At 46.2% G+C, this 12,451-nt stretch overlaps 1 protein-coding gene across 1 annotated transcript in view; it reads left to right on the top strand.

Annotated features, from left to right (window-relative positions):
* Window positions 1–325: 325 nt before the first annotated feature.
* The window catches only part of LOC120993928 (trafficking regulator of GLUT4 1-like), a 32,259-nt gene continuing 20,133 nt past the window's right edge, over window positions 326–12,451 (top strand). Inside the window, exon 1 of the mRNA XM_040422393.1 lies at window positions 326–658. Coding sequence (XP_040278327.1) covers window positions 359–658 — 300 coding nt within the window. The 5' untranslated portion in view covers window positions 326–358. The remainder of the gene's footprint in view (window positions 659–12,451) is intronic.

The raw sequence follows: 12,451 nt of genomic DNA on the forward strand, positions 1-12,451 counted from the left end.
AGTAGTATATGTTTAGGCACTTGTAGCACTGCACTGGTCCTCCAATATTTATCTCACATTTGTAAAAATTAATTTTGTCATTCAAAATGTGATTGGTGATTATGTCACTTTCCTTCCCCACTCCTGTTTCACCTGTCTGTGACTTGTACTGAATGTTCATCAGTGATAGGAATAAGAGGAGTTACATATAAACTCAATTTCCATTGTGAATTGGTTGTGTGTGTAAGATAATGAATTGGTGATATGTTCTGGTGAGGCGGGTCCTGGGATGTGGGGCTGGCTTGCTGACAAGGAGGAGTGACGGGTTCACTTTACTGTCTCATAACTTCTGCTGAGGAGCTCAGAGCCTCACACAACTATGGAGAACACATCCTTCCAGGAGCCCTACCCCAGCAAACCAGGGGACCAACCTCCTGCATACAACCCTGGACCTCCAGTCATGCAGCCCTCTCCATACCCTGCTTATTACCCACCGGGGCCAGATCATGGTGTTCAGCAGACCCTCATCTGTCAACCAACCTCAACCAATGTGGTGGTGGTGAATGGGCAGGTGGCATCAACCCGGCCCCAGTACAAGGATTACCTCTGCTGGTCCATCCTGAACTGTCTGTGCTGCTGCTGGCCCATTGGAATTGCTGCCATTGTCTTTTCTTGCAAGGTACGTAAGGAGCTCACTGACGAGACGCTGAATTTACCATTAAAAAAGTAAATACAGTAAAAACAATATATAGATTTTAAGCTTTTTTTTTTTTTTTGGGGGGGGGGGGGGGGTTGGATTTACAGCCATGTAGGCACCTACACACCACAATTGTATAACAGTTCATGCTGCAAATGTGATGTAGCTGAAGACTTTATCTACCCGCAACGTATTCTTTATATTACTTTTTAATCTTTACTATGGTTTTTATGATAATTGAAAATGTTTACGTTTACTTTTAAAACTTTAATGGTTCTTAGACCTAATGTTACTCATATAATTAGAAGAATTATTCATCACTGTATTTTTTTGGTCTGATTTGCTTTATTTTGCATTTTTTTACATAAGAATAATAATAATAATTTTTAATTATATAGCGCCAACAAATTCCGCAATGCTTTAGAATCAGGGGTTCATGTACAGACAGTCATAAATAAAATAACAGACAAGTCAATAATTACAACAAGAGGAATGAGGGGAAAGGGATGACACAAAAGGTAAAAGTAGTTGTTTTGTACAATGGTACAATATAAAGCTGCAAAGAGCGGTCACCAGCCGATATACGAAGTGCTTCTGGGTGCGGTGGAGACTTTGTTTGAGGATCAGGTTTAGGTTCCTTTTAATTTTTTTTTCAAACATTCCTCCCATTTTTTTCTAAATTGAATGTATTATTATCCCGTAGGTTTTATCACCCATGGTAAAACCTCCCCTTGGCCCTCCTAATCCACAAGCAATATTAGGGGGGTTTATTCACTTACAGTAATATGTCTATGATAGGGGTATGTCTGGCACAGTTTGTGGCGAAAAGGAGACATCATACTGTATAGGGGCCACAAGGAGACATACTGTATGGGGGCCACAGGGAGATATTATACTCTATGGGGGGCCACAAGGAGACATTATACTGTATGGGGGCCACAAGGAGGCATTATACTGTATGGGGGCCGCAAGGAGGCATTATACTGTATGGGGGCCGCAAGGAGGCATTATACTGTATGGGGCCGCAATGAGACATTATACTGTATGGGGGCCACAAGAAGACATTATACTGAATGGGGCAACAAGGAGAAATTATACTGTATGGGGGCCACAAGGAGACATTATACTGTATGGGGGCCGCAATGAGACATTATACTGAATGGGGGCCACAAGAAGACATTATACTGAATGGGGGCCACAAGGAGACATTATACTGTATGGGGGCCACAACGAGGCCTTATACTGTATGGGGGCCACAAGAAGACATTATACTGAATGGGGGCCACAAGAAGACATTATACTGAATGGGGCAACAAGGAGACATTATACTGTATGGGGGCCACAAGGAGACATTATACTGTATGGGGGCCACAAGGAGGCATTATACTGTATGGGGGCCGCAATGAGACATTATACTGAATGGGGGCCACAAGAAGACATTATACTGAATGGGGCAACAAGGAGACATACTGTATGGGGGCCACAAGGAGACATTATACTGTATGGGGGCCACAAGGAGGCCTTATACTGTATGGGGGCCACAAGAAGACATTATACTGAATGGGGGCCACAAGAAGACATTATACTGAATGGGGCAACAAGGAGACATTATATTGTATGGGGGCCACAAGGAGACATTATATTGTATGGGGGCCACAAGGAGACATACAGTATACAGTCTCCTTGTGGCCCCCATACAGTATATGTCTCCTTGTGGCCCTATATAGGATAATGTATCCTTATGGGCCCCATACAGTATACAGTCTTCTTGTTGCCCCCATACAATCTCCCCCACTACTCCCAGGCCCACACATCATGTGACCTTCCGCAGCGCGCCCTGACCTGTACCCCTATCTAATGCTGGAAGAAGAGCACCATGCTCTGGTAGATGTAGTAGAGCCGGTTGTCACCTCCCTCGACAGAATAAGCTTTCAGGCTGCACAGCGCTCAGGGCCCTCCAGCAGCTCCATGATAGCAGGTAGGTGAGTGCGCTGCCCAGCACGACAGTGGCGGAGACCATGTAGAGCAGGGAGCTGGTGTGTACAGGAGTGCACCTAGTCTTTCTGCTGCCTGAGGTGAAAACTGAAATGGCGCCCCCCATGCCAATTTTTTCACCTAACCCCTTTGCCACAATAAAAATGCTAATTTCCCTTCCGCTGCCCCCCTCTTTCCTCTACCTGGTGCTGCCTGAGGCGATCACCTGGCCTCATTGGTGGTGCACCCCTGGGTGTATAGCACAGCGCAGAGCACGGGTGGGTTCACATCACACTTTATGCCTCCGTTTGACGTATACGTTACAGAAAAAAAGGATACAAAAACGCAGCACAGCACGTTCTTGTATTCTGCACAGTCCAGTAAAAACATTTATACGTTTTGTTTTTTTACAATGAAACTCTATGGTGAAAGGAGGTCACTGTATGGCGTCAGTCTGAGGCATCCGTTTAACATATACATTTTTTTATACATTAAACGGATGGGAAAAACGTGATGTAAACCCAGCCTAACACGCCACATTTGTTTTAGAAGACATCAGCGCTATCAAACGCGACCGCTTCTATGACGTCATATGATGAGAATTTTTTTTTTATATATATATAAAAAAGAGAGTGTTTAGGTCACTATGATTCTGTGGAAAAAAGGCCAGGCAGAGACACACAGCATTATAAATCATGATAATGCCGTGCGCTCCTGCAAGTCCAGAGCGGAGGATCACACTCACACACGGAGCGCGATTCCCGCAATGGACTCGCTGGTGTGAAACAGCCCTTAGTCAAAAAACGTATTGGAACGAAATCAAAAATATCTCAGAATAACAGTAGCAGGGCGCCAAAGGGAGGAAAAACTAGTGCCAAAGTGTAAGGAATAAATGGCTGCCGGTAGTGGCTGATTGTGTAGCTAAAACTACAGACATCCCAACCTGCAAAAACTCATTTCAGGGAGTTTTTTTTTTTTTTTTTCCACAAACTTTTTATTACATTTTCCAAACATATGAAGTATCTGCACACTTTGCTCTATGGTGTGGAGGACCGGGCTCATCACCCTGTCCCAAATGATCATATTTATATATATGATTAAAGCATCCAGGGGGGGTGAATTTAACACTGGGGTAAATAATATAATTAAAATGGAGGGTTAAATGTGTAAATGTATTTTCAAAAAAAATACATCTCTGTCAATAGTTATATAGCTACTGAATGAGACAGAAGAAGGGATTCCTTTAACATATATATCTCCTTGAGAAGCCAATTTGACCCTAAAGGGTTAATTCAACCTGTAATCTAAACTCTGTCCTGTCACTTCTCTTATCTCTCTGCTCTGCTATCAGTAAACCTTTGGGATATATTGTTTCACATGCGGGTGTCAGGGAGCCGCTATCTAATAGCGGGAGACTCCCTGAACCTCCGGGAGACTTGAGATCCCTGAAACTACCACATAGATAGGTCCGGGAAAAGAGAAAAGAACACAGCCACCAAGGAGGCGCCAGATTCCAAATAGTCGCTGTCAAATTTAAACAGAAAGGAGATGGGTATTTTGAAGTCGTGGGGCAATGAATTGGTAGACACAAGGTTATGACCTGAATGAAAGCTGATCAACAAATAAGATAAAACAAATGCAAATAAAAAGCTTGTTCTAGACAATGGTTGGTAAAAACAAAAGATAAAAGGTTGACTCACTTCACTGAGGAGGAGGAGGTCAATCAGATAAAGCTCAAGAGACCCCATAGACTCAGCCTCCCCCACCGGGATCGCTTGTAGTATCTCAGGAAAGACACGGCAGTACCAAAGGTGTCACTTCAGGTGGTTTCCTCTCATTGATATCACAGGTGGGCTCAATGCGTTTCGGGGGTTCTCCTATCCCCCTTCTTCAGGAGCAGTCAAGATAAGTAAATAGATAGCAATAGCATCATAAAACATATATACCTTGCCAACAGGCTTATATACACACTTAATGTTTAAAATCCACGTGTATATAAAGCCTGTTGGCAAGGTATATATGTTTTATGATGCTACTCAGGGCCGGTGCAAGGATTTTTGCCGCCCTAGGTAAGATAAAAATTGCCGCCGCCCTCCCTTATCAGATGTAATGCCCATATCATGTTCCACCCCTTTCTCAGCATTTAAATGAAAAGAACTGCTATGTTTCCCTTAGGGTTAATCCAGCTTCTTGTAGCCGTCTCCCTGACAGCCGCTAGAGGTGCTTCCCCGATTCTCACTGTGAAAATTACAGTGGGAAGACGCGGAACATAGTTTTGAATGCGTGCGCATGCGCAGCTGAGAGGAGGATCGGGGAGAAGAGTTCCCAGTGCCGGCGCTGGAGAAAGGTAAGTGGGAGGGGGACACGAGGGTGCCCCACTCCTAACAACTATATAGTGCCAGGAAAATGAGTTTGTTTTCCTGGCACTATAGGGCTCCTTTACTACCAGTACTGCACAGTGTCTGTTCTCTACAGGAACAGGCTATAGACACCAGTACCACTACATTAACTGTACTGGTTCTGGGACTATAGTGTCCTTTTAGGCTTCATTCACACGTCCGCAATTTCGTTCTGCATTTTGCGGAACTTAATTGCAGACCCATTCATTCCTATGGGGCAGCATGATGTGCTGCACGGACACGGAATTGCGGATCCGCACTTCCGTTCCGCAAAAAAATAGAACATGTCTTATTCTTGTCCGCAATTGCGGACAAGAACAGGCATATTCTATTAGTGCCATAAATGTGCGGTCCGCGAAATGCCTAACGCACAATGTCGATTTCCGTGTTTTGCGGATCCGCGGCTCCGTGTATCCACAAAACACGTTGCGGACGTGTGAATGGAGCCTTAATGTGAGGTAAATTAGTTTCCAATGTAGTATTAATAACTAAACAATTACATAATAAACATATTGCATTGTCTACTGACCACCAGGACAATAAGATGATCTGGTCTCTGGCTTCAGTCTGGCTCTGGGGACTCTCTTGTCACTCTCTTCTCCCACCCCCCTCTCTTGTCACTCTCTTCAACCCCCCTCCTTTGTCACTCTCTTCTCCCCCCCCCCCCTCCGTCCCTTGTCACTCTCATTTACTCCCCCCCCTTCTTTGTCACTCTCATTCCCCCCCTTCCTTGTCACTCTCATTTACTCCCCCCCTCCCTTGTCACTCTTATTCCCCCCTCCCTTGTCACTCTCATTTCCCCCCCTCCCTTGTCACTCTCATTTCCCCCCCTCCCTTGTCACTCTCATTCCCCCCCTCCTTTGTCACTCTCATTCCCCCCCTCCCTTGTCACTCTCATTTCCCCCCCTCCCTTGTCACTCTCATTCCCCCCCTCCTTTGTCACTCTCATTCCCCCTCCCTTGTCACTCTCATTTCCCCCCCTCCCTTGTCACTCTCATTTCCCCCCTCCCTTGTCACTCTCATTCCCCCCCTCCCTTGTCACTCTCATTCCCCCCCTCCCTTGTCACTCTCATTTCCCCCCTCCCTTGTCACTCTCATGCCCCCTCCCTTGTCACTCTCATTTCCCCCCTCCCTTGTCACTCTCACCCCCCCTCCCTTGTCACTCTCACCCCCCCCTCCCTTGTCACTCTCACCCCCCCCACCCTTGTCACTCTCATTCCCCCCCCACTCCCTTGTCACTCTCATCCCCCCCTCCCTTGTCACACTCATTCCCCCCCCACTCCCTTGTCACTCTCATCATTCCCCCCTCCACCTCTAATGTAGCGTGGCCGAGCTCTGTTCGGTCCGCGGTACAGGAGCATTTGTTTCCTGTACCCGGCAAGACTGAAAGGAAGTGCACACTAAGTGAGCACTTCCTGTCAGTCCGGCCGGGTACAGAAAACAAATGCTCCTGTACCGCGGACCGAACAGAGCTCGGCCACGCTACATTAGAGGCGCTTCCCTCCTGTCAGTCCCTCTCTCTGGGCAGTGCGGCAGCCGCCCGGTGTGGGGGAGGGCCCGCCGTACTTAAAAAAAAAAACAACTTTTTTTTTAAACCTCAAGGGGCCGGCTCCTCCTGCTAAATTGCGCCATAGGCGGCTGCCTAGGTCGCCTTACAGGTGGCGCCGGCCCTGATGCTACTAGCAGAAGGACCCGGCTTCACACAGGTATATTTCATCTATTTCATTTAATGTTTGTGTGTGTCGTTAAAAGATATCGACAGTATCCACTATAACAGTGACATCTACAGTGCCCCGCCCCTTCAACAGTGACATCCAAAGTGGCCTGCCCCCTTAACAGTATTATTCATAGCGCCCTCCCCTTTAACAGTGACCTCCACAGCGGCCGACCCTTTATAAGTGGCCGACCCTTTATAAGTAAGTGATTTCCACAATAACGCGCCCCCTTAACAGTGATCTCTACAGAGCTCTGTTCCTTTAAAATGTGACCTCCACAACACCCCGCCCCTTAACAGTGACCTCCACAACACCCCGCCCCTTAACAGTGACCTCCACAACACCCCGCCCCTTAACAGTGACCTCCACAACACCCCGCCCCTTAACAGTGACCTCTACAGCACCCTGCCCCTTAACACTGACCTCCATAGCGGACCGCCCTCTTTACTGTGACCTCCACAGTTCCCATTCCCTTTAACCCCTTAGGGACCCATGACGTACCGGTACGGCATGGTTCCCGAGTCCTTAAAGGGGTTGTCCCACTTCATTAAATAGGTTTATCCTAAATGATTTTCCCCCATTGAACATTTCTTCTTATATATGTCTGTTAAAAAAACGTTTCAATCTTCCTAAAACAGCTTCTATTAGAATGGTTTGTTTACTCAGGTCTCCCATGGATACGGCCTCTTTTCGCCGGCCGCATCCTTTTGCCGCGCCTGCGCACCACAGGCTAAGAAATTCATCGGCCGGCCTCTCCACTTTTACATGAACGCGCATGTCCGCGCATGCGCAGTATATCCACCGCGTCTGAGATAGAGCTGCGCATGCGCGGGCATCCGAACAGTTCGGGCGAGTCAGCGGAGTGAGCGGACAGACGTCGGAGGAACGGGATACTGTAAGTATAATATGTACTGGCCCACTAATCCACCAACGATTATTGAATATTCGGCAACAAATGGGGTTCATAGTGAATTCAATGGGGGCATTTTTATGGACACTGGGGGCAACTATATTATATGTATGGACACTGGGGGCAACTATATTATATGTATGGACACTGGGGGCAACTATATTATATCCATAGACACTGGGGACAACTGTATTATATGTATGGACACTGGGGGCAACTATATTATATGTATGGACACTGGGGGCAACTATATTATATGTATGGACACTGGGGGCAACTATATTATATGTATGGACACTGGGGGCAACTATATTATATGTATGGACACAGGGGGCAACTATATTATATGTATGGACACTGGGGGCAACTATATTATATGTATGGACACTGGGGGCAACTATATTATATCTATGGACACAGGGGGCAACTATATTATATCTATGGACACAGGGGGCAACTATATTATATGTATGGACACTGGGGGCAACTATATTATATGTATGGACACTGGGGGCAACTATATTATATGTATGGACACTGGGGGCAACTATATTATATGTATGGAAACTGGGGGCAACTATATTATATGTATGGACACTGGGGGCAACTATATTATATGTATGGACACTGGGGGCAACTATATTATATGTATGGACACTGGGGGCAACTATATTATATGTATGGACACTGGGGGCAACTATATTATATGTATGGACACTGGGGGCAACTATATTATATGTATGGACACTGGGGGCAACTATATTATATGTATGGACACTGGGGGCAACTATATTATATGTATGGACACTGGGGGCAACTATATTATATCCATGGACACTGGGGGCAACTATATTATATCTATGGACACTGGGGGCAACTATATTATATCTATGGACACTGGGGGCAACTGCATGCATTTTATGGACACTGGGGGCAACTATATGAATTTTATAGAAACTGGGGGCAACTATATGAATTTTATGGACACTGGGGGCAACTATATGAATTTTATGGAAACTGGGGGCAAGTTTATGAATTGTATGGAAAAATATAAAATGTAGCAGAGCTAATCGTGTTGCAAGCATCCACAGGGATAGCAGGGGAGTGGATTAGCAAGGTATGACAGAGAAAAGTGGAAATCTAGATGACATGGGGGGAGGGGAATACACTCAGGGTGTGGAATTCCTATCGCCCGACGCCCGGAACATGCAGTTCCGGGCGCCGGGCAACTAGTTTGAACAGTTGTTTAGCCCTGTGCGGGCAAGTAGCAGGGACATGTCGGTTGGGCAGTAATAGGAGCGGTCATATGCTAGCCGCGAGCTGACCGCTCCTACATCTATGTCAGCCTGCCCCTGCATCGTGCATTAGTGATGTCCGGTTCATGAACGAATCGTTCATTTGAATCGATTCAGTTCACTGAACCGGAGGAGTCGATTCACCTGACTGATCCGATCCGTGTGAAACGGCTCAGCTCAGTCATACAGCGCACAGACAATGCAGAGACGCTCACCTCACGCTGGCAGCAGGGAGGAGCCTGAGGGAGGGACTCGGGAGGAGCCTAATCTGATCCTAGAGTGGAAGCTGCTTCTGCCAGCCCCGCCCCTCCCCGCCCACCAACCAATCAGAGCTGAGGCAAGGCAAGCACTAGCAGCTCTGAGTCCTCTGAGTAGTGCAGGGAGTCTAAGGATAGAAATAAATCGAATGAGTCACAAGTTAAAAGAATCTAAAGATCCGATTAGTCAGAGACTCATTCAATTCTTTCAGTTAAAACAGCCGTGAGTCACTAGAACAGTTTACACTGAGGCTGTCAGACTCTAGAACAGGTTACACTGAGGCTGTCAGACTCTAGAACAGGTTACACTGAGGCTGTCAGACTCTAGAACAGGTTACACTGAGGCTGTCAGACTCTAGAACAGGTTACACTGAGTCAGACTCAAGAACAGGTTACACTGAGGCTGTCAGACTCTAGAACAGGTTACACTGAGTCAGACTCAAGAACAGGTTACACTGAGGCTGTCAGACTCTAGAACAGGCTACACTGAGGCTGTCAGACTCTAGAACAGGCTACACTGAGGCTGTCAGACTCTAGAACAGGCTACACTGAGGCTGTCAGACTCTAGAACAGGGTACACTGAGGCTGTCAGACTCTAGAACAGGGTACACTGAGGCTGTCAGACTCTAGAACAGGTTACACTGAGGCTGTCAGACTCTAGAACAGGTTACACTGAGGCTGTCAGACTCTAGAACAGGTTACACTGAGGCTGTCAGACTCTAGAACAGGTTACACTGAGGCTGTCAGAGTCTAGAACAGATTACACTGAGGCTGTCAGACTCTAGAACAGGTTACACTGAGGCTGTCAGACTCTAGAACAGGTTACACTGAGGCTGTCAGAGTCTAGAACAGATTACACTGAGGCTGTCAGACTCTAGAACAGGTTACACTGAGGCTTTCAGACTCTAGAACAGGTTATACTGAGGCTGTCAGACTCTAGAACAGGCTACACTGAGGCTGTCAGACTCTAGAACAGGCTACACTGAGGCTGTCAGACTCTAGAACAGGTTACACTGAGGCTGTCAGACTCTAGAACAGGTTACACTGAGGCTGTCAGACTCTAGAACAGGTTACACTGAGGCTGTCAGAGTCTAGAACAGGTTACACTGAGGCTCTCAGCTGCTTTTGTTGCAGCAGTGATAAGATTAAGGGACAGGAGCAGAGAGATAAGAGAAGTGACAGATGACACAGAGTTTAGATTACAGGGTAAATTAACCCTTTAGGATCAAATTGGCTTCTCAGGAGATCTATATGTTATATGTTCTGGAATGTGTTGGATAACACTGACAGCATTATGTCAGTGTTATCCAATACATTCCAGAACTGTAAGGTCCCTTTCACACGAGCGAGTTTTCCACGCGGGCGCAGTGCGTGACGTGAACGCATAGCACCCGCACTGAATCCTGACCCATTCATTTCAATGGGTCTGTGTACATGAGCGTTGTTTTTCACGCATCAGTTCTGCGTTGCGTGAAAATCGCAGCACGTTCTATATTCTGCGTTTTTCACGCAGCCCTGGCCCCATAGAAGTGAATGGGGCTGCGTGAAAAATGCATTGCATCCGCAAGCAAGTGCGGGTGCGATGCGTTTTTCACTGATGGTTGCTAAGAGATGTTGTTTGTAAACATTCAGTTTTTTATCACGCGCGTGAAAAACGCATCAAAACGCATTGCACCCGCGCGGAAAAAACTGAACAACTAAACGCAATCGCAGACAAAACTGACTGAACTTGCTTGCAAAATAGTGCGAGTTTCACTGAACGCACCCTGAACGCATCCGGACCTAATCCGTCACGCTCGTGTGAAAGGGGCCTAAGGCTGCGTTCACACGAGCGTGTCCGGATTAGTTCCGGATGCGTCCCGGTGTGTTGCGGCAAACCCGCGCGAGTAGGAATGTAATTGAAGTCAGTTTTGACTGCGATTGCGTTCCGATGTTCAGTTTTTAGCGTGCGTGTGCAATGTGTTTTGCACGCGCGTGATAAAAAACCGACTGTGGTACCCAGACCCGAACTTCTTCACAGAAGTTCAGGTTTGGGTTCGGTGTTGTGTAGATGTTATTATTTTCCCTTATAACATGGTTATAAGGGAAAATAATAGCATTCTGAAAACAGAATGCTTAGGCCTCCTGCACACGGCCGTTTTTTTTTCCCGTTTACTGGCCGTTTTTTTTTCCCGTTTACTGGCCGTTTTTTGCGTTCCGTATACGGTCCGTATACGGAACCATTCATTTCAATGGTTCCGCAAAAAAAACAGAATGTACTCCGTATTCATTCCGTTTCCGTATTTCCGTTTTTCCGTTCCGTTTTAACATAGAACATGTCCTATTATTTCCCGCAAATCACGGTCCGTGGCCCCATTCAAGTCAATGGGTCCGCAAAAAAACGGAACACATACGGAAATGCATCCGTATGTCTTCCGTTTCCGTTCCGTTTTTTGCTGAACCATCTATTGAAAATGTTATGCCCAGCCCAATTTTTTCTATGTAATTACTGTATACTGTATATGCCATACGGAAAAACGGAACGGAAAAACGGAACAGAAACGGAAACACAACGGAAACAAAAAACGGAACAACGGATCCGTGAAAAACGGACTGCAAAACACTGAAAAAGCCATACGGTCGTGTGCAATAGGCCTTAGTAGGTGATCAATTGAGGGTTAAAAAAAATTAAAAAAATTAACTCACCTTCTCCGTTTGTTCGCGTAGTTCCCGGTCTCTTCTTTACTTCTTAAAAGATGAACTATCGGCTAGGACCTGTGGTGACGTCAGATCACATGCTCCAATCACATGGTCCATCACCGCGGTGATGGACCATGTGATTGGAGCATGTGATCTTACGTCACCGAAGGTCCTTTAGCCCATAGTTCATCTTTTGAGAAGTAAAGAAGAGACCGGGAACTACGCGAACAAACGGAGAAGGTGAGTTAATTTTTTTAATTTTTTTTAACCCTCAACTGATCACTTACTAAGCATTCTGTTTTCAGAATGCTATTATTTTCCCTTATAACCATGTTATAAGGGAAAATAATACAGTGAATAGACTTTCATCTTAGCAACCATGCGTGAAAATCGCACAGCATCCGCACTTGCTTGCGGATGCTTGCGATTTTCACGCAACCCCATTCACTTCTATGGGGCCTGCGTTGCGTGAAAAACGCAGAATATAGAGCATGCTGCGATTTTCACGCAACGCATAAGTGATGCTTGAAAATCATCGCTCATCTG

This window comes from Bufo bufo, chromosome 1, assembly GCF_905171765.1.
Source record: "Bufo bufo chromosome 1, aBufBuf1.1, whole genome shotgun sequence".
NCBI classification, from domain to species: Eukaryota; Metazoa; Chordata; class Amphibia; order Anura; family Bufonidae; genus Bufo; species Bufo bufo.